The sequence below is a fragment of the Quercus suber genome, unplaced genomic scaffold (assembly GCF_002906115.3).
Source record: "Quercus suber isolate HL8 unplaced genomic scaffold, Cork oak 2.0 scaffold_621, whole genome shotgun sequence".
Lineage (NCBI taxonomy): Eukaryota > Viridiplantae > Streptophyta > Magnoliopsida > Fagales > Fagaceae > Quercus > Quercus suber.
The window spans coordinates 227,238-254,403 of record NW_027070064.1 but is presented as its reverse complement, the minus strand read 5'-3'; the positions used below and the strand labels follow the sequence as shown (position 1 = coordinate 254,403).

Here is a 27,166-nt window from a genome sequence, read left to right as displayed (position 1 = left end):
TCATCACTTGGCTAAATAACTAGGTTAAACAACTTGTGTTTTAAGGGGTCTAAAAATGTACACATGCTATATTGTCCAGAACATAGAAGAAGGTGTTGATTAGCCAAGGAGACTAATTTCAGACATCTGTGACTTGGCTGTCATTAGAATTACATTTCCAATTAAAGTCTTCCATTGAAAATTTTCAAAAACCATGTAGATAACTTCAATAAAAACAGATAAGAAGCAAACTGAAAGGCTTTCAATTAGCAACAATCCCCCCCCCCCCCCCCCCCCCCTCCCCCCCAAAAAAAATCTTTTAGTGCAAATACTCATTAACTTTGATCCACTTTGCACTTTTAGAAAACATAATATCTCTATTTTAATCTACTTATTACTCTTGCTTTAGTTGTTTTATTATTCCTTCTAGCTCAATGAAGCTAAACTCACTTGTGGTGGCCTTATTAATTGCAAGATTGCATACATTACAATTGATTGGTAATCTGATGGAAGTTCATAAGATCATATTAGTGAACCAAATATCATGATAAATTTATGTGTTGTAGAGGCTATATGGCGCCAGAATATGCATTATGGGGTCATCTAACCTACAAAGCGGACGTTTATAGTTTTGGAGTTGTTGCATTGGAAATTATTGCTGGGAAGAACAACATGAAATATCGCCCAAATCAGAACTTCGTATGCCTTTTAGATTGGGTAAGACACATCATTCTCAAGTTGTTTTGAAACTTACAGCTAAAAGAATATAATGAACCAAAGTTTTTTTTTTTTTTGGGTAGAAATATGAACCCTAGTTTCTTCTTTGGGAACTACTCCATTTGACTAGGTCAACCTACTTTATGTTTCACTAGGTTCAAGTTGTAAAATAAACATCATTTAATTGAAAACATACATGTGAGAGAGTTAGACAAATTATGTAGGGTTTTTTTTTTTTTTCATCTTCTTTGTTTTGGTTGTATCTTCAAGGTTCAAGTTGCATTTAATTTCATTTTTGATGTAGGATATAGTTTATTATTTAATTATTGTAATTTATTATTTTTGGTATTTTAATATAAAAAAACGTTATTTTAGTTTTAGGTGATTTATTTCCTTATTTTTAGATGTATTTAATGCTTTTTAGATCAAATTTGGTTCATGTTATAGTTATGTATTATTAGGAGTTATTTTAGAATACATTTTCTTATCTATCAAGTTTTACGAAACCCTTAAATAGGCCCTAAGTCTGTACACTTTTTTTTTAACAATTATTTAATCAATAAAATTTATAATGTTGTCTTTCTATTCTCTGGCGGATTCCAAACCCTTTATCCTTGTGGATTCAAAGAACCTTTGTGAATTCGAGATTATTTTCATAAGTAAATGTGTTTTGTTTCTTATTTTCTAGAAGTAGACGTGTTCTGCTTCTTTATACTTCCTCATCCCGCATCAGTTGGTGTTGGGTTCTAAGACTTTAGGTTTAAATGTACTAGAACTTCATTTTGTAATGTTGGCAAACCCTGATTAAAACGTTTAGTCTTATTTAGATTTGCTCAAAGTGTGTTTATTTGTAAAGTTGGAATCGAGTGTACTGCATGATTTATTGTGTAAATCTATCAGGGTCAATCGATCAAAAATTAGACTCGATTGATCGAAGTTCGTGCAGATTTTTTTTTTTGCAAAATTTTCCAACTCAGCCCAAGCCTGTATGATGTGTAGGGTTTTATGTTTTGCCTTAAGTATAAAAGGAAAAACCATAGCCACGTTTTGTAGTAGTTGTTTATGCTATGTATGTGAATCTCTTGTGAGATCTCGAGGTGTTTGCCTTCACATATACTTAGGGTTATCAAGAATTAAGATTATGTCAAGAGCTTGATGATCGATTCAGTTTCTACATAAAGAGCTTAAAGAAACACAAGAGGGAGTACTTATGGATGCTGTGAATCTAAGAAAGAAGTAGTCCGTAGACTCGGAGCTGTCATGTGGTCATGGTAGTAAGTTTCCCACTCAAGGTAGCAATAGGATGCTAGTGGTCTAAGTCACTATTGTGTAAACTTCAATTCTTTCATAGTAAATCTATTTTACCTTGAGGATAGCTAAGTTAAATCCTCCCCAGGTTTTTTACCTGTTTAGTTTTCCTGGGTTATAATATCGTTGTGTTATTTATTTTCCGTACTGTTCAATGATATGATTTATATGTGTTAACCTAGAATTGAATAATTTACCTAAGTTAATCACTTGGCTAAATAACTAGGTTAATCTGGTTGTGTTTAAGGGGTCTAAAAACGTACAGTTGGTATTAGAGCCTTGTACTTACCCTGGTTTGATGGCTACTAAATGTGACAGTAGCATTTTTAGTAACCGAAAGGTTAAGGTAGAAGTTCTTAGGAAGGAATTCCTTCAACTTCAACATGATGTCTAGCAAGTGTCATGCGAACTATAGCCAGCAGTCACTACCCCTCTTGCTAGTAAATCCTCCCAGAGCAATATCATTAGACGCACTCCTAAATATAAGAAAATTTCATTCTTTGATGGAAAGATGTGTAAGTTGGATTTTATTGTTTGGCTTCTTGATTTGGAAGAGGATTTTGATTATTGAGAAATTTGTGATGAAGAAAGAGTACAACTTGCATTCAATAAATTGGATGGTGAAATAGAGGAATGGTGGAAAGACATACAAATTGATAGAAAGCGTCGAGGTAAGCATCCAATTCGCTCTTGGCAAAGAATGAAAAAGGTGTTGGTTGATTTGTGGTTTCCTCATGATTATTATGATATACTAGATTATACAAGTGTTAGTTATAGATCTATATATTCATATGATTCAAGAAAAGAAAAATGTTCTAGGGTAAAAAAGATGAAGCCAATTTCTAAAGAAAATCAAGTTTTATTATCACAAGTTGAAAATTTTTGTGAAGATAACATGCATGAAATTTTTTTTGAAGCCAATGAGAAAAAGATAGATGTTCTTAATACATTTGGTGAAAATTACAGTGAAGTAGATGAATGTGAGGTAAAAATTGTAAAGAACATTGTCCAAGATCTTGATAAACCCAAATCAGGTGATTGCAAGTCCGTCGCTCGTGTTATTTTTATGGTAGGCGATATACCAAAGTTTATTAATTTTGTTGGCGTTGAAAGATTTGATTCAATCATCAACTTTCATTTGGTGAATATTGTCAATTGCATGAAGGCTAAGGAAAGAGAATCTCAAGTTAATTTGTTTACTCAATTGATGAGTTGTAAGTATGGAAGGAAGATCAAGGGGCTCAGGCATTCAAAGTATTTGTTTATTTGGAACAGAAGATTTTAGATTTCAAAGATGAATTTGAGAACGAGTTTGTTTCAAGTGGAAAAGGTCTGATGTAGGACATAGTTTACTATTTAATTATTGTGATTTATTATTTTTGATATTTTTATGTAAAAAACGTTATTTTAGGTTTAGGTGATTTATTTCCTTATTTTTAGGTGCATTTAATGCTTTTTAGGTCAAATTTGGTTCTTGTTATGATTAGGTATTAATTAGGAGTTATTTTAGAATATATTTTCTTTTCTGTCAAGTTTTATGAAGCCCTTAAATAGGCCCTAAGTACGTACACGGTTTTTTTTAACAATTATTCAATCAATAAAATTTAGACTTTTGTTTTTTTATTCTCTAGTGGATTCCAGACCCTTTCTCCTTGTGGATTCAAGAAACCCTTGTAGATTCGAGGTTATTTTTAGAAGCAAATGCGTTTTGTTTCTTGTTTTCTAGAAGTAGATGTGTTCTGCTTCTTGTCGCTTCCATATCCCGAATCAATTTCAAACACGAATTGAGTTCAAGCTCATCACCAAACAAGATTAATGTTCAAGCTTAGTTCATTTTCTTGTCGAACAAGCACGAGCTTGTTTGCGAGATACTTGATCAACTTATTATTTTCCCATATATAATAAAATCATGACTAAATTTTTTACCCTTCACACATCTATGAATTTTTGCCACTAATGCACTCTATACTATCTATAACATATAATAACTAATTTGATATTATATGAACCTATTTACAAACCTACATAATCCATTCTATATAAATATAATTTTAGACAAGTATACGTATAAAACTATAACACTATATATTGTCAAATCAAACTTTCATGTTCACAAGCTTATTTACGAACACATTATTATGTTTTAGTTTGTCTAGCTTAATATTCAAGCCCAAACTTGGGTTTGAGTTGACTTGTTTGCTAAAAAACGAACATTAATAGCTTTTGAAGCCATTAAATCCAGGTGGATTTATAGGGATGCAAATCTTGCTACTCATATGTTAGCTAAGTGGTCTCTACATAGCTTTATTTGTACTATTTTGATATGGGATTTAGCCCCACTCTCTAGTAAGTTTTGTTAATGTTATCTTGGGTAAGGTAAGGCTGCCCAATATTCTCCATAATTTTTTTCTTTGTTTTGGTTAATAATATTTCATTCACAAAAAAAAAAAAAAAAAAAAAAAACCATAAGTGATGTTCTGATGAGCTCAAGCTATTCATAAACAGTTTTTGTTCACTTACAAGTATAACTAATTTTTATTTATTGGAATTAAAGTGATGTTCTGATGAGTGATGTTGGCTTAACATCATATAATTCAATAATGCTGTCCATGGGTTCTAATTATCGGAAGAAAAAAAAATGTCCGTGAGTTCTTTCCATGAGAAAAACTTGAATTTGATCTCCAAACTTCTAATTCTTTTAAGAACAAATAGACACACACAAAAAAAAAAAAAAAAAAAAAAAAAAAAAAAAAAAAAAAAAAAAAACACATTAGATATCTTTAAAATATAGGAAAATTAAATTATATTTGGCTAATAAATGAAAAGGATGAATTTACAAAACAAATGTTGATATTTATTGCTTTTATATTATAATGAAAAATTCATTCTTTTATTTGTTATTAACTGTTAATTTTCTTTTATATTTTAATTAGAGTCATTTTTATTTCACACACTATTAAACGCATAGTACACACGCTCACAAAAAGTAAGGGAAAACATGACTTGAAGTCTTGATTTCAAAGTTTGAAATCATAACTTCAACTTCCAAATTGTGACTTCAAGTCATGTTCCCTTATTTTTTTTGTTAGTGTGTACTACGTGTGTTATAGTATTTTCCCATTTAATTAACATGGTAGCCAATTGGTAATTTGTTTGCCTACTTGGGGAACATCATTGATAGAAAAAAGCAGAATTGAATTGTTTGTTTTTATTAATAATTTACAAAGTCTTTTCATTTGTCATTTTAGGCCATCGTGTTACAACAGAGAGGGGATTTGATGGAGTTGGTAGATCCAGAATTGGGGTCTGATTTCAGCAAGGAAGAGGCACTTAGAATGATCAAAGTAGCTTTATTATGCACTAATCCATCACCAGTGCTTAGGCCTGTCATGACTGCAGTAGTGAACATGCTTGAAGGCCGGATAGTCATTGATGAATTGACCAGAGGTCCAAGTTTTTATGGCGATGAATGGGGTTTGAAGCCTTAAGAGATCAATATGGTGAGAGCTCACGACCAAACCCAATGGAAAGTCAGAGCCTTGTTCAATCATCAAATGCAACATGGATTGGTTCTTCCTCTACATCTGCCCACAATATCTATTCCACTAATCAAAATGAATGAGGAGTGGATGGCAATAAATGTGGGATTTTAAGTAAAATTAGTTAACATATGTATGTAATAACTCTACAAGATGATTAATCATGGTTAACAGTGTTTTGCTCACTGTTAGATCTAATGGTAATCCAAGATGAAGGCATGAAGCTAAACGGTGTTTTCAAAAAGAATACCGTTGTTGTAGCACATGATAACTACCACCCACCTTGGATTCCCGTCTGTTGTTGTAGCTGCATATACTTTTAACAGTGTATTCACCAGAGCCATTTGGCATGATATAATTAAGCCTATCTCCCATGCAGAACCAAGGATGGTCGAGGAAGGCTCAAAATCTGATCAACTAGGGGAGTAGCAAACACAGATCGAAGCCTTGCATTGGTTCATTCCACTTCCACATTCTCCCTGCTGCAATTTAAGTCAGCCATATGCCATTTATGCGTCTTATCGGTACCATTAGTGCTATGAAATCTTTTCTATAGGTGTGCTCCATGGTCGCACAACCTATTAACCAATATGAACAAAGAGGATAATGGAATGATAGATGTAATTACCAAAATGAGGAATTTAAGTAAAACCAAATATATAATGTTACTAACAAATGTGATGCAATTACCATCATAGAGATATTTTTACCATCCAATATAACATTGGTACTATTAAACATGACAATGTGAGGATTGAGAAAAATAAATAAATAAATAAATAAATAAATGACATTACAAATAAATGTTATAGTAGTTATCATCATATGATATGTTGTTGCTATCCATAATAATTATATAAGAATTTAAACAAAACAAAAAAGTGCTATTTTTTCTTTTTGAGATATCATAATTTGATGTACTATTATTGTCCAGTTTAACGTTGTTGCCATCTAATTTGATGTCACTTATTTTCCAACATGAAAAAAATAAGAAATTTAAAACAAAAAATAAAAATGAATATAGCATACTATGTTAACTATTAGAGATATCATACCCAAAATAAAGTGCGGTTAGTTACTTTAAAAATTTTCAATCAATAAAGATAAATAGAAATAAAGGCTAGATTGGTAGCATTCTTATCCATCTTGGTGGAAAATAATATATACAGATCTAGATGAATACTAAAGGTTAGTTTAGCAATCCTCAGGAGCGGAGCTAGGATTTTTTGTTTGGAGGGGCCAAATTTTAGTATTAATATATTAGTTTCGAGCCAAGATAATTCATCACACATGCGTAATGCACATACACAAATATAAACATTAATATTTTGATACTAAAGTAGATCATAATTTATAAATATATTGTATATAAATTAATAACTTTCACATGTATATTCGCAAGATAATTTTTTAGGTAAAGTTATCATATTTTAAACTTCAAAAAGTATACAAAAGTTATCTAGTTTAATATTAAACATGTACGAAAAGCTAAATTAGAGAAAACAAAAACTATTTTGTCTCTATAACTACTAGACCAATTGACAAATTCTATTGGTTTTTAAGAGCATTGTTGAACTAACTCAAACATTTGGAGGGGCAACTTATAATTTTTTAGCTAAATATTTAAAGATTTTAATACTTATACATAATATAAAATCATTTTTTAAAATTTGGGGGGGGGGGGGGGGGGGGGGGGGGGCTTGCTATAGCTCTACCCCTAGCAATCTTGATGCGAGTGTTCTAAGAAACTAACTCCAAAAGTTAAAAAGATTAGCTATGTGATTAAGTCTTGTGGTTCAATAGCCTCAAGATTCTCATCATGAAATCTTGAGTTTAGCTCCCTCCATTGGTATACAACCATCTCCTTTTACCTTCTAGTTACCTTAGAAATCTATTTATGAATGTGAGACTGAAGGATTGCAAATGCCTTAGGGATCAGTTAGGTTTTAAAAAGATACAGATATATCGAAAAAGAAATTAAAAAAAAAAAGAAGAAAAAAAAAAAAGATCAGCTATGTGTTTTCAATTTTCAACTACAAAATTTGTAAGAGGAAATCGAATATATTTTTCACAAATTGAAGAATTGAGCTTCCAATAAATCTGCCCAAAATCTCTATCCAATAAATCTTGATTCTTATTAATGTAAGTATGCTACTGCCCTCTAGGTTATATGATAAGCAAGATGCTTGTTTAATGATAAGAAACACTATTTCGCTTTAAATTTATATCTTTAGGTTACTTCACTAATTCCAGAAGTTAAAAAGCTCAGATTTAATTCTAACATGATACTGTTTGGATGGAATTTAATTAGTTTGGACTCGGGAGTGACACACATTGTAAGGTTGAATTTAATCAACCATTTAATTGACTTTATTCCGTGACCAATTTGCTTGTAATTTAGCACTTAGCAACCCTGTATTTAGATGGGAAAATTGTAAGGGTAGTATGTGAGAAGATGTGAAAAAAAACTTAAGAGTGTACAAGAAAAACAGAGGCTCACGGCTGGGGCTCGCGGGTGGATCGCGACTGGCAAGTCGCTAAAGGCTGGCACGTGAGAGGCACACTAGGAAGCTGAAGGGTCGCGCCAGCTGTCACGCTACAGGACAAAAGTTCCAATCTGGTCAGGCCGTTACGTCGCGACTTGGACAAGCCGCGAGACCAAGTCGCCAACTTGCCCTGTTTGGCAAAAACTGACGTTTTGTATTCCCTTCTCACCCTACTATATATACACCCTTATACCCATCATATTGAGAGAGCTTCTAGAGAGAATTTTGTGAGAGAAAACCCTAAAGAAAAACAAGATTGCCTCATCCCCAATCTTCATCTAAAGAGACTCTACAAATTCCTCTACTCTCTTCCTCTCCATTGTCATACCCTTGAGAGGTCATTTACCAAACCCTTATCTCACCACACCCACATCTGTGAGAAGGTCCATTTGGTGTTTAGGGAAGCAGTTTGGAAAGGAACCAATATACATTGGTTGATGCTATGGTCAAGTAGCGGAATCCGGCAAGCTAAAGAAGAAATAGGTTCGGCGTAACCTCGTTGGAGCAAGAAGCTTGGAGGGCTTAGGTACTTGGGTAGATTAGGCTTGGAAGGTCTTTTGCTGTTCATGTATCCCAACTATATTCTTTAGTGGATTTTATCACCGCTTGGAGGGCGGCGGAGAGGTTTTACGCCGAGGACTTCGGTTTCCTCTTCGATAACACATCGTGTGTTGTCCGTGTGTTTGCATCTCTCTTTCCTTTATCTTTGCCTTATATTTACTGCCGTGGATGTGTCTATATTTGGCTTCGATTGTTTTATCAATTCTGTTATAAGCTTGTTATCATATTCCGCACATTAATTGTTTGATATAAAACTTGAATTGGTATTTTTGTATCTGGGGGTCTAAACGTTCAAGGGTGTTTCGTACCCATATTGAACTTTCACACATCTATGCCAACGGCACACTCATTTATATAGCCCATGGTCAGATTGAGTTTTTAATTATTTGACAACAGTCTCTGAGTTATCCTTAATAAGTCCCTATGACATTATTGTTCCATTCTTTGAGTGCAGCCAATTTGTAACTTTTATTTTTATGGACAAGGTATTAAGTATATGTAGGGGAATCATTTACTTTTATTTTTCAAGTATCTTGCACTACATTTTTACATATGGTTAATTTAGCAACCACATTGCTTCAAAACGAAAAGGGCTTATATATATATATATATATAAACTATGATAGCCTTAGCATCTAACAAAAGTGGTGAGTGATCTAAAACTGTGTTGGGTAGGAATGTGACTGTTGTCTCAAGTACATCATTCAGCCATTTTGAATTAGTGAAAGTTCAGTCAATTCCTTCTAGAACTTTGTCTTCCTCTAGTCTGCCATTGCTCTATGTATAGAAAACTCTTTCTGCTTTTAAGGGGAGAAAATTGGTCTTTCCCCCTTTCACGCAAAAAATTCAGCATTTTGCCCTCTTTCCCAAACTAATTAAGAAAATGCTCTTGTTTTGAAACTCGATTTTCTCAAAATAGAGTTTTAACGTCACTATAGGTTCCTTAAAATGCCACTATAGGTATGGGGCGATCAAACTTAAAAAATAAAAAAATAAAACTTGCATGGAACTCGAGTTCCAAAACGCCACTATAAGGCTCCAAAATTTTATTTTTTATTTTTTAATTTTCAGTTTGTTATAACTCGATTGTCCATAAATCGAGTTTTAAAAGATGAGCATTTTCCTAATTAATTTGAAAAATTGGACAAAATACTGGATTTTTTTTTTTTTTTTGAAGGCAAAAGCCCATTTTATTTTCATTTAAGGTATTCATTTGATGGAATTGTAGTAGATCTTGTAGCATAGAATCTCTTGGGCACATTATGTTTTTATTTGATAGTTTAAATGTCCACTACAGTGTTTGATTGAAATCACCTATTGACCGCCTTCTACTCCCTTTGGTTTGTGTTTGTTAATTTCTTGCCAAACTTTGTTACAATTTATGTAGATAGGTTTGACCATAACTAAATGTAATATAACACCATCCAACATCAGGTAACTTTAGTGTGAATTATATATTGGTTTGCAAATAAAACATTGAAGAAAATGACTCATCAATGTTCAAATATTTTATGAATTGGAGGGAAATTCATTCAAAATAATGAGCCTTATTTGCTGAAAATCAACTTCAATGTGCTTATGAATAAGATTGGATTGGCCTGTGGACTTTTTTGGACATCCCTTTTGCCACCATGCTTGTCACTACCACCTATTTTGGACAAAAGTTATCAGCATTTTAAATAATATTTTACACAATATAATTGTCTTAAATCACAATATGACATGTCTTGCAAATATATATATATATATATGTAAACCAATTATGATTATTCATTATTTGTTAGTATTTTTTTTTTCAAAATTCAGCAAGTTTAGGTTTATGTTTGATATGTTTATACATAATAATTATTATTTTTATTCTCACAAAAATCAACTAGAATATGTTTTTCAAAAGTAAATTATAATAAGCAAAATCAAGTTTTTTTTTTTTTTTTAATCAAAACTGTATTAGTTTTGTTGTTATTAACATTGGTATTTGTATTTTATTTTTATTTTCATATTATTATATTTATTATGGAAAAAACTAACAAACCACTGAATGAGATAAAAAAAAATTCATATCTTGGCTATTTGTTGTGCCCTCTTTAGAAGTATATCGATTAGTGGGAATACTATTTATTCAAATAGTATATGATATAGTTTACCAACAAATGTCCAAATTTTATCATACATAGTGCTTTATCCCTCTAGATTTAAGATGACACAATTCACCATGAAACAAATTGGCAACTAAATGGCCTTGATCCTTCAGAATTCGGTATTTTAATATATATATATATATATATATAGAATATGTTACATAATTGAACATAAGTTAACAATTTAGATGCATATAAGTATTAGGGTCTAAAATAGATTATAACATTATTTCACTTTGTAGCTACAAAAAAGTTTATTAAATGTAATTGCTAAATTAATCTTTGTCCATGCTATATAATAACTAGTGTTGTTTCCATATGTAATAAAGATTTTATTGGTATATCAAATTTAGAATTAATTTTTTGAAGATAACATTAAAATAAAGTAACATAAACATAATCATAAACAGAAACATATAAACAAATGAGAATAATTTTGTACTCATAAATTTTTTTTATTTTTTACAATTATAAAAACTAGAAAAATACACAATTTCTTCAATCAATATTTGAATTTATTAGATTTTTTACAAATCAGTAATTGTATGTATGTATTTATGTAAGTATGTATGTATATATGTGTGTGTGTGTGTGTGTAAAATATAATATAGCATAAAAACGAAACAACTTTTTATTGACCACTTCTGCTTATTGCGTCACATGACTATATAAATTCTTGCCACATTTACATTTATAAATTCCCAAAGAAAGTGCCTTTTCATTTGGTGGTTTATGCAAAATGTTTTAATTTTCTTAGTATTTTTTTATATATATAAGATAAGAATTCTACTTTTGTTTAATTTATGTGTATATGTGTGTAAAACTCCTTCCTAGAAACTTAAACCCCGGCCCTTCCCCCCTCCCCCCAACACACTTTACAAGTACTTATACTCATGAAGTAACCATCGCGCAAAGGGTGGTAGTTAATTTTCTTAGTATTAATTGATGTTCAGTTGTTTGTACTCTGTATTAATGTAGAGACACATTGTTATGTCTCTTGGGTTGTAGTTGCAAAATATAAAACAAACACTTCTTTCTTTTCTCTCTTTCTCTATACTCACACTCTCTCTCTCCTTCTTTCTGAGATCTATTTCCTATGGAGTGTTTCTCTATTTGTTGAACAATCACAGAACCGAACCTTCTCTTGCTAAGTTCCAATCAAGTTTAAAATGTCAATTCCCTTTCTTTTTTACTTTTTCTTTGGCTCTTTTCATGCTAAGCTTTTCAAAAAAAAAACATATACGAATTTGTCTCCCTATAAAAATTTTTAGATAAGATTGCCATCCTATATAGTCATAAACTTTGTATGTCCCCAAAAAAAAAAAAAATGGGCGTTCAAAAATCTAGAATGATAAAAATTATTTGAAGAATTATCTAAAAAATACTCTTTAGTTTTGCCTCTTCCTCATTTAACCCAAATAAAAAAAACTCTTACTTTGTAGACTTGGAGTTGACCATGGAAGGAGACACATATACGATGTGGAAGTATAAGATAATCTTAAGAGATAAAGTTTAATTTCTAGAATTATTATAAAAATTATTTATCTTTCAAGAATAAATGACGATTTCAAAAAAATTGGCAAGAAGAAAGTGTACTTGGGAATTAAACTAGATTTTCAAAAAGCCTATGATCGAATGGAATAGAACTTTCTTATCTCAGTTCTGAAGGCCTTGGATTCTGTGATAAATTCTTAAATTTAATAAACCAATGCATCTCTACAGTTCAATTTTCAGTCCTTTTAAATGGAGGCATATGCTCAAGTTTTCATCCCTCTCCCGAACTTAGATAGGAAGATCCATTGTCTCCCTACCTATTCATCTTGGGCAGTGAAGTGCTGATGAGGCTAATCAATAAAGAGGTGCTTTCAAGGAATTTATCAGCCATGAAGGTATCTTGGTCAACTCCATCCATTTCTAAACTTTGTTATGCTGAGGACATTATTTTATTTTGCAAGGCAAATCTTCAGAATTAAATGTTCTTAAAAATTGCCTAGAAAAATATTGTCTTTGGTCAGGTCAGGTTATAAGTGTGGAGAAATCCAAGATTTTCCCCTCCCCTCTAAAGGAGTTAGTCCGCAATTCTGCTAGGGTCTCAACAAACTTCCTCCTAATACCAGTTATCTTGGTGTTCCTTTAGTCTTGTCTAAAAATATTGTCAACGACTTCAAGCGTCTAAAAGAGAAGCTGGAAAACAAATTATGTGGTTGGAAAAGCAAGAATCTATCATAGGCTAGAAGGGCCATGCTTATAAGATCTGTCGCTCAAGCCATACCTGCTTTCCCTATGTTAGTCATCCAACTCCCAAAAGTTCTTTGTGAGCAGCTTGATGCTGAGATTAAACGGTTCTAGTGGAACCCAAAATCAAAATCAGGGTCGTACTTAACCCTATTGGTTGGTCATCCTTATGTTGGCCCCAAAAATATGTTGGTTTGTGATTTAGAAGTTCGTTGGAATTCAATCAAGCTCTTCTCCCTAAAATTGCTTGGTGGATACTATCTAAGAAGGATTGTCCATGTTTCGTGCCAAATATAGAGTCAGAGGTAATTGGTTAGCCCACCAATTTTCTAGCAGTTCTTCTCCTATTTGGAGGAGTATAGCGGGCACTAAGCAAATCATATCTCGTGGAGCTTGTATTTTGGTAGGCAATAGAAATTCTATTAGAATATGGAATGATCCATGGTTCCTGGACCTGCCCCAATTTATTCCAAGGCCAAAAGAAGGTGACAACATAGATAATGCCTTGATTGTTTCTCAACTTCTTCGCCAAGACAGATGCAACTGGGACACTCACAAATTAAGGGAGCTTTTTGATGATGATGCTCTAGTCCATATTCGAAAAATACCTATCTCCTCATTGTAACACAAACATAAATGGATGTGGACTCCAACTTCTTTAAGAGACTTCTCAGTGAAACCAGCCTACTGGCTTTGTAGAAGCGAAAATCCTCCACCTAATCAAGACTCTTCCAGAGGCAAAATCTGGAAATCTCATCTACATGAAAGGCTTATAATCCATTTATGGAGAATTGCAGCTAATTGCCTCCCTACAAAGGAACTGCTAAGCAAGTACGTAAACTTGGGAGACACTTCTTGCTCTCTTTGTAAGGCGGATGTTGAATCTTGCCTTCATCTATTTACTTTATGTACCTTTATAAAAGCAATTTGGTACAATAGCCAATGGGGCCTGACAATGGATAATATGGGACTTCTCCTCCACAGTTAATTCAACTTCTTATTTCTCCTCCTTTTGATGATAAGCAAGAAGAATTTCTGTTATTTGGCGCAATTGTTTGTGATTTGATATGGAAGCACCGAAACCAGGTTCATTTTGTGGGTTATTCCCCGAACCTTGATTATATGTTTGCAAAAATTCCCATTTTGTTGAAAGATCATAGGAGTGCAGGTCCTGCAGGATCCATCTTCTTCAGCCACTCTTGTCCTCGCTCATTTAGCCGTCCTTGTGTCTGGTCCGAGCCAAGAAGATCGATGGTAAAAATCAATGTTGATGCGGCCCTAAATCCATCCAGTTCTGCTATTGCTGTTGTGGCTAGAGATTGGAGAGAGGAGTTAGTTTTTGCGTGCTCCAAGAAGGTAAACACTAACCTTCCTCTCGAAGCAGAAGCTGAAGCTGTAAACTGTGCCATAAAGCTATCTGCCAACTTGGACTTTGTAGCTATTTTCATTGAGAGGGACTCCAAAGTTGTGGTTGAGGCCCATCTAAGCCAGAGCATGAAATCCCATGGAGAATTCTCAACACTTGCTTAGATATGTCTTATTTGCTCCCCCAATATCCAAGCATTCATGTAAGTTGGGTTCCTAGAACCTCAAATGGTGCTGCCCATTCTTTGGTCAAATGGTCTCTTAATCATATAATGTTTTTGGATTTTTTGATATAGGGTGCTGGCCGCTTTGTTTTGAGTCTATTATCAGGGTTGAGGCAAGCAATTATGCTTCTTTGTAGCTTCTCTTTTTCTTTAATAAATACTTATTTCCCGTCAAAAAAAAAAAAATGATTATCTTGATAATTTCAGGAATTGATATTCATTTGGATTAACTTAATAAAATAGTTACCATCATATTCTTAAAATTTTTATTTTTCTCTTAAAACTACCAAAAAAAAAAAAACTGATAAAGTAGGGAATAAATGAAATTCTTGAAGAATGGGACTTGTAATATTGGTGGACCTTTGGATTCCGTGGTGCCAATTTTGGCAGCTTGGGCGTCAATTGACAGACACTTCAGGATAGAGGTTGCATAATTTTTCAATTTGTTCCGATTTTCTTTATCTATTGCCCCGTTTACTCAAGTCAATGTTTCATATAAATAATTGAAATGTTTTGTGCAGTCAATTTCCATACCAATAAACGCGTAGCATACTATTTCTTCACAAAAAACCAAAACAAAAGGTGTAGCATACTACTTTACGACAAGGAAAACACTTGAAAGTTACACCAAAAAATAGAATGATTAGAAAAGCTAATACATTATTGGAAACAAATTAATAAACCACATATTTAGAATTGATTAAAGCTTAAAAAGCTTAATAAACCACACGAAATCAATGAGCTATATATATATATATATAATCTGAAGTCAATGAGCTATACCTATAAATACAAGTTAGGGAAACTGTGTAGAAAATAGTGCATATTTATAGTTGCATTTTTAGAATATCGTGTTGGGGGGGGGGGGGGAGGGGTGGGTGGGAAGCCCAACCATACGTAGTGGGCCTAAAGCCCAATGCAAAGGTTATTATATGTCCGAAGAGTCTAAAATTGTCGAGGGGTACTTCACGTGGAAGAAGGATACATGGGAACGAAAAAACTCCGTTCGAAGAGATCATCAGTGTTTCGAAAAGATCATTATCCTTGAGTGAAAAGATTCTGGGTCATATAAATATCTGGGGGGTTCGAATGAGCTTACTAGTGATTTCAGCAGTTTAGATAAGTTTTGGACACGCCTGGAGATGAGGAATGAAGAAATATCTAAGAGGAAAAACTGCCACCACCGTATTAAATGCATTGCAGCAACTTTTCTGGCCGCATTTATGTGGAGAAGACCTCTGAACAGTATAACTTCAGCTACCGCTACTCACAAAAAGCTGAGGGAGATACATGACATGACATGCACTCAAATAGGGAACTAGATGGAGAACAAGTGGACGATGGGGATGATGGAGGAGGATGCTATATAAAGAAGAAGGGCTCCTAATAGAGGGGAGGTCTGATGGTAACCCTAAGAATTGTAATCCGTACTCAATTTATCACAAATCTTTTCAAACTTGAACTTACTTGATTTTTATGTGTAATTTCATGCTGGTTTATGCTGGGACGTTGTGATCAATCGTTATAAGTTCCACAGTCAACCTAGCTCTATCATCCATACTCTACAAATTTATTATTTTTGGGCTTGGGTCACAAATCCTAACCCTACAATTGGTGCCATCTGTGGGAAGAGCTTGAGTATAAGTGGAAGCAACAGCAGTTGATAATGGCTGAACCAGGGCAACAACCAGCAGAATCTAGGGCGTCCCAACACATAGACCATTTTCTCAATTTGGAGCAGAGACACGATCTTGAAGGTAGCGTGCATACTACGCACCCTGAGCGGAGTCAACCACATGGAGGAAGTCACATATCTCATGCAAAGAAGAGCAACATGCACTTGGAAATTGAGAGGTTGAGAAGGGAGTTGCGCCTTGCAAAAAGAAAACGTATTTCTTCACATTCTGATGAGGATTGGGGTGACGAGCAAGATGTCACTTACGAGCAAAGGTCTCAAACACCAATCAGTGAATCCTTTTCATATGAAGAGGAGCACCGTCGCAAAAGGCAACCTCAAAGCCCATCACGTGGAGGGGTAGGAAACGATGCTATGAGTAAGGCTTTGAATCAAATCTCTAGGTCACCCTTCACTCACAGGATTAAAGGAGCGAGACTTCCTCGGCGTTTTAACTAGCCAACCTTTACCATTTATAATAGTAAAATGGACCCTGTGGAGCATGTGAGCCACTTTAATCAAAGGATGGCTGTCTATTCCAGAGATGAAACTCTGATGTGTAAGGTCTTCCCCTCCAGTCTTTGACCGGTTGCAATGAGGTGGTTCGACAGCTTGAAAGCAGATTCCATCAATTCTTACCAAGAGCTCACTCAAGCTTTTGGTTCATATTTTGTCACCTGCCAAAGAGTGGCCAAGCCCTTGTCTTCTCTGCTATCCTTAAGCATGCATGAGGGTGAAATCCTAAAGGCGTACTTGGATAGGTATTGGGAGATGTTTAATGATATGGAGGGTAATTTTGATGCAATGGCCCTTGACACGTTCAAGCTCGGTCACCCTACTAACCACGGTTTAAGGATGTCCTTGTTTGGTAAACCTATTACTAACATGCGTCAGCTCATGGACCGTATCGAAAAATATAAAAGGGTTGAAGAAGATCAGTAACAAGGGAAGGGTAAGGACAAGGTTATCCCCCAAGAGAGGAAGGATTTCAGGTCGAACCGTTACAATAATAACAAGCCATGGAGAGATTTCCCTGGGTAGTCGAGATCAACAAATACTCAAGCAGTCAATACAGTATTCAAGGAACCAGTCCACCAAGTTTTGGAGAAGATCAAGAATGAACCATTCTTTAAGTGGCCGAGTAAAATGGTGGGGAATCCTGAGGGACGCAATCATAATCTATATTGCCAATACCACCAAGACCATAGGCATACCACTGAAGATTGCAAAAGTCTGTGGGATCATTTGGACCAACTGGTCCGCGAAGGTAGATTGAGGCACCTCTTGCATCACTCCAGTGGCCGAGGAGGTCAGATGAATTCCAAACCCCAGAAGGATGATTCTTCGAAACCCTCATTGGGAACTATCAACCTCATCTTCGCAGCACCGGGAAGAACTGGGTCTGGCCATCCAAGGTTATGTCAGTAGCTCAGTTACTGGTAGGGGACTTTAGTCGAGATCCGAGGAGACCTAGACCGGTCATCTAGCTAGTTTTAGGCTTTTTAGACGAAGATAAGATTGGAACCATCCAACCCCATGATGACGCTTTGGTAGTCACCCTCAGAATTGGAGGATATGATGTGAAAAGGGTAATGGTAGACCAGGGTAGCGTCGTGGAGATAATGTACCTTGACCTGTACAGGGGGCTGAATCTCAAACCTGACAACTTTTCGAGGGAAGGATTGTCACCCCGAAGGGCCAGATACGGCTGCCTATGCAAACTGGCTCAAAAGTAGTGGAAGTAGACTTCATTGTCATAGATGTGTATTCCCCTTATACGACAATTGTAACCAGGTCTTGGCTATATACGCTAGGGGCTGTTTCTTCTACTTCACATCAAAATGTTAAATATCCGTCCGAAGGGCGAGTTTGTGAAATCCGCGAAAATCAATCCTCAGCCAGACAATGCTTGGTGGCTGCTATCCAGCACAAGCCCGAAATCGAGTCCTCAGTTAGGGCCAAGGGAGACTTATAGCAGTTAAAAAGTCGGGTATCCCCCGTTGAAGATCTAGATGAAGGGGTTAGATGTGAGGATTTAGTAAAAGTTCTAATTAGGGACGATCCTGAAAGGTTCTTTCAAGTCGAATCTCAGATACCTCAACCAGAAAAGGAAGAGCTAATTGAGTTCCTTAAGAGAAATCTTGATGTATTTGTCTGGAATGCTTACGAAGCCCTAAGAGTGGATCCAGAGTTCATTTGCCACCATCTGAGGGTCAACCCATTAATTATCCCCAAGAAGCAGCCTCCTCGGCGCCCATTTAAAGAACATGCAGATGCAGTCAAAGAAGAAGTAACGAAGCTCAAGCAGGCTGGAGCTATTAAAGAAGTTTTTTACCTCGAGTGGTTAGCAAATACTGTGGTAGTGAAGAAGAAGAGTGGGAAATGGCGAGTCTATGTAGATTTCACCGACTTAAATAAAGCTTGTCCTAAGGATCTTTTTCCATGCCGAAAATTAATCAGCTAGTAGATGCTACTGTCAGCCACCCCCGGATAAGTTTCTTGGATGTTTTCCAAGGTTACCATCAAATACCATTAGCCCCAGATGACCAGGAGAAGACCGCTTTTGTTACCCTTACTGGTAATTACCATTATAAAGTGATGCCATTCAGTTTGAAAAATGCAGGCTCTACTTACCAGCGAATGATGACAAGGATGTTTGAATCACAGTTAGGTAAAAGCATTGAGGTCTATATAGATGACATGGTGGTAAAAAGTAAAGTCATTCCTGAGCATGTGAAGGACCTTGACAACACTTTTGAAATCCTAAGAAGGCACAAGTTACATCTGAACGCTTCCAAATACTCATTTGGTGTAGGGTTAGGCAAATTCTTGGGTTACATGGTGACACACAGGGGAATTGAGGTTAACCCCGATCAGATAAAGGCTATTCAAAACCTACAACCTCCTCGGAATCCGAAAGAGGTTCAGAAGTTAACAGGAATGACAGCTGCCCTGAACCGGTTCATCTCTCAGTCCACGGATAGGTGTAAACCTTTCTTCTCACTGATCAACAAGTGGAAAGGGATTGAATGGACTGAAGAATGTGCTTCGGCCTTTCAACAACTCAAAGACTACTTGGCTCGGCTACCAATTATGTCTAGCCCTGAACCGGATGAGGTCCTGTTTGCCTATATTGCTGTGGTTCCCTATGCTGTAAGTTTAGTACTGATATGAGAGGATCAAGGTGTGCAAAAGCCAGTTTACTATGTGAGTAAATCTCTACATGAGGCTAAGATTAGGTACTTGCCGCTGGAGAAAGCTATCTTGGCAGTAGTACTTAGAACACAAAAATTGCCCTATTACTTCCAAGCACATACGGTCATCGTGCTCACACAACTCCCGCTTAAATTTGTACTTCGAAATGCCGACTACACAGGGAGAATAGCCAAGTGGGGCACTATCCTAGGGGCTTTCAATATCAAATACTTGCCTCGCACTTCAATCAAGGGGCAAATCGTTGCGGATCTGGTGGCCGAGTTCACGAAACCTGGTTTAGAAGAAGTAAAGGCAAAGAAGGACATGGATGAAAAATCGGTTGGTATGATTTTTCAACAAGGCCCTTCCCACTAGGAAGTATATGTGGACGGCGCAGCGAACCAGAAAGGTTCTAGAGTGGGGCTAGTATTGATATCTCCCGAGAGAATCGTCATTGAAAAATCATTAAGGTTTGATTTCTTGGCAACAAATAATGAGGCGGAGTATGAAGCCCTATTGATGGGAATGTCTATGGTCCAGAGAATGGAAGGAAAGGCAATAGAGTTGTTCTCGGACTCAAGATTAGTTGTGGGTCAAGTATATGGGGAGTTTAAGGCGAAGGATGAAAGGATGCAGGGATGCTTGAGCCGAGTTAAATGTCTGCAATCGTAGTTTGAATTTTTTAGTTTGCTGCACATACCTAGAAGTGGTAATGCACATGCTGATTCCCTGGCCACACTTGCTACCTCTTCAGCACAAAACTTGCCGAGAGTTATTCTCGTCGAGGACTTGCATGGGTCTACTGAAGCAAGAAGAGATGTAATCCAAGTTCATCAAATTAGAACCAGGCTTTGTTGGATGGACCCAGTAGTTAAGTTCTTGAAAGAAGATATTCTGCCTAAAGAAAAGGGGGAAGCCGACAAAATTCGAAGAAAGGCAACCAGAATTCTGGCTATCCAAAGACCAGAAATTATACAAACGCTCCTATTCAGGGCCGTACCTATTATGTATGCATCCTGAAGCGGTTGAGGTGTTACTAAAGGAATTGCATGAAGGAATTTGTGGGAGTCACACTGGGGGCAGGTCTTTAGCTCACCGAGCCATTACTCAAGGTTATTGGTGGTCGAACATGCAAAAAGAAGCCCACGAGTATGTTAAAAAGTTCGATCAATGTCAACGATTTGCGCCGAACATACACTAACTAGGTGGAGTCCTCAACCCACTATTTAGTCCATGGCCGTTTGCTCAATGGGGTTTAGATATAGTAGGTCCATTCCCAAAAGTCGCAGGAAACATGAAGTACCTTCTGGTCGGCACAGACTATTTCACCAAATGGGTTGAAGTTGAACCCCTGGCCAACATCTGAGACGTAGATGTGCAGAGATTTGTATGGAAGAATATTATTACTCGTTTCGGAGTTCCTCATACTCTCATCTCGGACAATGGCCTACAGTTCGACAGTAAAGCATTTCGGAAGTATTGTAGCGAATTGGGAATCATGAACAGATACTCCACTCTGGCCTATCCCCAGGGGAACGGACAAGCAGAATCAGTTAACAAAGTCATAGTTAATGGATTGAAGAAGAGATTAGACAATACGAAGGGCAAGTGGGTGGAAGAGTTGCCACACGTACTTTAGGCTTACAAAACTATGTCTTGCAGATCTACTGGAGAAACCCCTTTCTCGATGACTTATGGGGCGGAAGCTGTCATCCCTCTGGAAACTGGGTTCCCAACTTTGGAAACTAGTTCGTTCAGTCTGACCAGCAATGATGAACTACTAGAAAGGAGTTTGGATTTGATTGAGGAAAGGAAAGAAAATGCAATGGTTCGATTGGCACATTACCAACAAAAGCTCAGGCAAGGCTATGATGCCAACGTAAAGCTAAAGCCTCTAGAACCTAGTGATTTGGTACTCAGGAAAGTTGTGGGCACTGCAAAAAATCCAACCTGGGGGAAGTTAGGACCCAATTGGGAAAGGCCATATCGTATCACTTCAGGGGCTGGCATTGGGGCATATTTCTTGGAGGACTTAGATAGTCATGTAATACCGCGCCCTTGGAATGTAAATAACTTCAAAAGGTACTATTATTAATCGAATCTTCTCTTTAATCACTATGACAATTTGTCGTCCTTAACGGTTCTCTAAGTGTTTAAACTTAAATCCAATCATGTCTGTAGTCCTCGGATCAGATGATTTGGGTTAGTTAACATTCCTTATCGGTTCTCTAAGTATTTAAACTTAAATCCAATCATGCCTGTAGTCCNCACCAAAAAAAAAAAAAAAAACCCATTAAAAAAAAAAAAAACTAAAATGAATCCATAAAAGATCATTCAAAACCATTGAAAATAAAATACATAAACAAACCTCAAAGAGAGCATTGTAAGAAGGAGCATCAAAATTCGAAATCTTCTATAAAACTTTCTGAGAATAGTGAAAACAACATAGGAAAGAGTGACACTCCAAGAATTGTGATATTAAGGGGCAGAATACGGTGGCAGCAAGTAGCAAGCAGTGGAGGTGGAAGCAGAGAAGTGAGGAGAGAGAAAGAGATAGGAGGTAGACATTTATGGGAGAGGGAGAGTTTGGGGCTTGGGCGGCTGATAAGAGAGTGAAGAGGTGGGTATCTAAGTAATTCTAGGGTTTAAAATTGTGATGCTGTTGTTTTGTTTGATTTGTTTGTTTTTGTTTTTGCTTTTTTTTTTTTTTTTTTTTTTTTTTATAGAAAAAATTAGACATACTGCCTTTGTAATTTATATTATCATTTGTAAGCGTTAGATTTTTATTATTATTTTTATCTTTGTTTATAAAAGAAAATCTCTATGCTGCGCTACTTAAATTAAAAGAAAATTTCTCTAAAAAAAAAAAATTAAAAGAAAAATGAGACGAGCATTTTATCAAAAGGTTTGAAAGTTGACACCAAAAGGTTGTAATACACAAAACACACATATAAACTCCGCAAAACACACATATAAACTCACAAAATAAAGAGATATACTAATGGGCTAATTTAGTAAACTTACCTTAAGATGAAACCTGTTAGTTAAGGCTAAATTAGGAACTGCACCCCTAAAATTTGAGAATATTTGGATTTTATACTGAAGTTTCAGAATTTGGATATTATCCTTTGAAATTTTGGAATATTTGAATTTTACACCATTAGGTTTTAGAATTTAGATTTTATTCCATAAAGTTTGGAGATGTTTGGATTTTACACCATTAGGTTTCAGAATTTTGATTTTACCTCCTAAAGTTTGGAGGTGTTTGGATTTTTCTCCTTGAAGTTTCATAATTAAAATTTTACCCCCTGAAATTCTATTTTATTCTATTCTATTTGGATAAACTAAATATGCTTGGCAAGTTTATGTGGTATTTAACAGAAATATGGACAGAGGAAATGATGCTACATCATTTTTATTATGTCATGTCATTTTAATTTAATTATTTAATTATTTTAGTCTACAAAAACTATATGACATCATTTTATTAGATAAACTAAACATGCACGACAAGTTTATGTGACATTTAATGGAAAAGATGGATGGAGCAGTTGCTGATGCAAAAAAAAAAAAAAAAAAAAAAAAAAAAAAAAAAAAAAGAACTCTAGGGGGTGAATTTGGAAATCACCTTTTGAAAATTTGGGATATTTGAATTTTACATCATTAGGTTTCAAAATTTTGATTTTATCTCTTAAAGTTTGGAGGTGTTTGAACTTTTACACCATTAGGTTTCAGAGTTTAGATTTTACCTCCTAAAGTTTGGAAGTGTTTGGATTTTTCTCCTTCAAGTTTCATAACTAAAATTTTACCCCCTAAAGTTCTATTCTATTTGGATAAACTAAATATGCTTGGCAAGTTTATGTGGTATTTAACGGAAAATAGGACAGAGGAAATGATGTTACATCATTTTTATTATGTCATGTCATTTTAATTTAATTATTTAATTATTTTAGGCTACAAAAATGATATGACATCATTTTATTGGATAAATTAAACATGCGTGGCAAGTTTATGTGACACTTAATGGAAAAGATGGACGGAGTGGTTGCTGATGCGAGGAAAAAAAAAATAGAACTCTAGGGGATGAAATCTAAATTTTAAAATTTCAATGTGTAAAATCCAAATATTCTCAAATTTTAGGGGACAAAATCAAAATTTTAAGGTGTAAAATCCAAGCACTCCCAATCTCTAGAGGTGTAATTTGCAATTTAGTTGTCAATTGATAAAATCACGAATAGTGGTACATGAGAGGGCTACTCAAATTTGCAAAAATTATTGACCCTAAGTGTGTTAATAATTTAATTTTTTGAGGGGATTAGTAAGTAAATTAACTCTAAAACCTAATCTTAACATTAGAAATTTCGTAAATTAATTGCATATTTGGAATTTACTTGAAAAGGTCAAGTGAAAACATGAAATAGTTTGTTAAAATGAGTCGTTGAAAAAAAATGAAAGAAGTGTTAGAAAAATGAGAAAATTTAGGAAAATCATGATTCCTTATAAAGCCTATTTGCGGGCCACATGGCAGTGGAGAGTGTCACTAACCCCTGGGCTCAATTAGGTCATGTGAAGGCCCATTATATGACACACTCACCCAAATAACCACAAGCAACGTAAAACATCTAGTTCCTAAAGGCTAAAACCAGGGGAGAATGTGCAGAATAGCTGTGCAAAGCCTTTGTATATAGTTAGTTAGGCAACGTTTAAAACTATAAGGGAAACTAGACATCTCGAGTTTTAGAAACTCGAGATCCATATGCATAAATCTCGAGTTTTAGAAACTCGAGTTCCATGCAAAAAAAATTTTAGCTTTATCGCTCCTATAGTGGCGTTTTTAAGTCCTATAGTGACGTTTTAAAGCCCTATAGCGGCGTTTTCCTGCAAAATTTTTTTCATAAGCATTCAGTACAGGTTCAGGGAGGCCTATAGTGGCGTTTTTAAGTCCTATAGTGACGTTTTAAAGCCCTATAGCGACGTTTTTCTGCTAAATTTTTTTATAACTCCATTTTGAAGGCCTATAGTGACGTTTTTAAGTCCCTATAGCGGCGTTTTTCGGAACTCGAGTCTTTAAAACTCGATTTTTACTTGAATTTTTTTCCACCTCAAAGCTATCCGCTTACAAAGCGAGACTTAAAAACTCGAGTTTTATCATAGAACTCGAGTTTTAGACACTCGAGACGTTACTTTTCAACATTGTTTTGAAACGTGACAATTATCTAAATTTTTTTATATTTATGGTTAAATGGAAATAAAATTCCTAAAACCAGAGTGTTGAACTTTAAGAAGCAGCTTTTGTGTATCAATCTCGAAAGTATTAGATGAAACTTTTAAGGTATTCTTACTATGGTTCCAAAAATAACATTATTGTTATACTTGGTTGTTTTGAGCAGAAAATTTTAAATTAGATAGAATATGCATAAATTAGGTTAATTTCTAAAGTTTGAGGTATCATAAGTTTGAAATTTTGGTTGGAAAATTTTCTCTTATTAGTCAGGGATACTTTGTTTGAAACATAATTAATGTTTTAATAAATGAAGTTGTCATTATGATTATTCAGTTTGTGCGATCTAAAGAATTTCTAACATCGATTTTGTTTTGATTTTTGATGTTTCATCATTAGATGTTTGTGGAAATGTCCAAATGAATCATTATTATTTTTAAAATCTATTCATCTGCCTCTTCCAAAATTTTGCTAGTAAAATAAATAAATATATTTTTTTAAATTACATAATATCAATCACAATTTTGATTTTAAAAATAGCAAAAACAATAGATGAACTTCTTTATTGAACTCTAATGTTGCACCCATACTAATCAACAAAGTCAAAATTGAAAATGTTAGTAAAGGAAAGAATAAGGAAAGAACTTACCCACACTCTACAAATACTAATTATAGAGTGAGCACTACACTAAGATTGCGCGTGATTCTATGGACAATTTAAGTCCTGCTTTTCCATGTTTTTTTTTCTACTCTCGAAAGCAACAATACTTTATTAATAAACAATTATAAATAAATAAATTTTAATGGGTGCTGAACAGCACTAAATAGCAAAAGTCAAAAAAAGGAACTTCATCATCAGGGACGGACCTGCACTAGAGTAGAGGGGGGCCATGCCCCACCCAAAAAAAAAAATGGTATACAAAAGAAATTAAGATTTGCCTTTAAATATATATATATATATATTTGCCTCTTCTCTCTAAAATATTTAGATATTGACCTACAAGAAAATAAATAAATAAATAAAATTCATGCCCTTTTAACTACAAAAACAAAATAAAAATAAATAAATATAGACTAAACAAAAATCACACACAAAATAAAAAACACTTATTTTGTATGTTTTACTTTGTTAATGTATTTTATAATATAAAATATTTAAGAAATACTTATTTTATATATAGTATTTTGTTAAATATGAAACAGATGTTAGTTTTTATTTATAAAAAAAAAAATTGGTTTTAAGCTTTGGCCCCAAGTACGAATCCCGTTCCGTCCGTATTCATCGTTGAACTTTATCGTTGTACACATTCGTCTGATAATGTACTAGTCAACGAAGTCAAGCTAAACAAGGCACACTTCATAAAATTAAATTCATTTGGGACCCTTAAACGTACTTTCTGTGATGTTTTATGTTATATTTTTTGTTGAAGCATTATGTGATGATAGTATCACACGTTTTGTGATTCAAAAGCGCGCAGAGATCGTGACTCAGCGGAGGAGCGGACACGATGAAAAGGGTTCTTCCTTACATTAGCTTTACTGTTGATGTGTTCTTGTTAGTTTTGTGCATGTCAGCACAAGCAGCAACTCCTGATAATGAAGGTAAGGAAGTCTTAATTTCCACTTCTTTCTATTTGTATATTCTGTATATTTCTTCATATCACTTCAATTCATTCTATTTCAAACTGGTGGAAAAATGGACATCTATGCATTTAGCATAATTTAAATATGGGCAACAATTGATTTATTATGCAGTGAAAGCCCTTCGTGAAATAGCTGAACAATTGAAAAAGAAAGACTGGAATTTCAATGTGGACCCGTGAACTAATGAGACAAGTTGGTTTACGCCAAAATTGGATTCAAGGCCTCTGTACAGCAATTCTCTCATTAAAATTGTTCCAACCCTGATGGTGTATGCCACGTAGTTGAATTGTTAGTAAAACTTTTATTTTTGAATGGTTTTAGACATCTTAAACCAACCAAATTAACCTAATTAATTAACTAAGTGATTAACTTAGTCAATTTATGCAATTTTAGGTTATCACAATCACACAATCATATTAAGATTATAAAGCAGCAGAAAAGTAAATAACACAATGATATGATGACCTAGGAAACCATACGGTAAAAATTTGGGGAGGATTTGACCTAGTTATCCTTAAGATAAACCTGAATCCACTATGCAAAAGAATCGAAGTTCATACAAAATGACTTACAAGCTCCCCGCTTGACTTCCTAATGCTATCCACCAGTAGAACTTACTGACACGACCACGTGCAAGTTCCGAATCCACAAACTCCTTCTTTTTTGGATTCTCCACCAGATATAAGCACCCACGCTTGTTATTCTTTAAACTCCAATGGCAGCAACTGAGTTGATCATCAAGATGTTGAAAAAATTTCTACCTTGAAAACCCTAAGTTTATGTGAAGGAAAGCTCCTCAAAGATCTCATAAGAGATTCA

At 34.8% G+C, this 27,166-nt stretch overlaps 1 protein-coding gene and 1 long non-coding RNA gene across 2 annotated transcripts; both read left to right on the top strand.

The window, feature by feature from the left end:
* The first annotated feature begins 299 nt into the window (after positions 1–299).
* On the top strand, positions 300–5,924 carry LOC136064080 (uncharacterized). Its single transcript, XR_010625732.1, has 2 exons — positions 300–696; positions 5,253–5,924. It is a non-coding gene; the product is annotated as an uncharacterized LOC136064080 (long non-coding RNA).
* A 10,354-nt stretch (positions 5,925–16,278) lies between these two features.
* On the top strand, positions 16,279–21,577 carry LOC136064079 (uncharacterized). Its single transcript, XM_065765321.1, has 7 exons — positions 16,279–16,666; positions 18,294–18,682; positions 18,748–18,865; positions 18,911–19,440; positions 19,522–19,821; positions 20,864–21,090; positions 21,145–21,577. Exons 1-7 carry the CDS (start codon positions 16,279–16,281, stop codon positions 21,575–21,577), a joined length of 2,385 nt encoding a protein of 794 aa, XP_065621393.1.
* Positions 21,578–27,166: the final 5,589 nt, after the last annotated feature.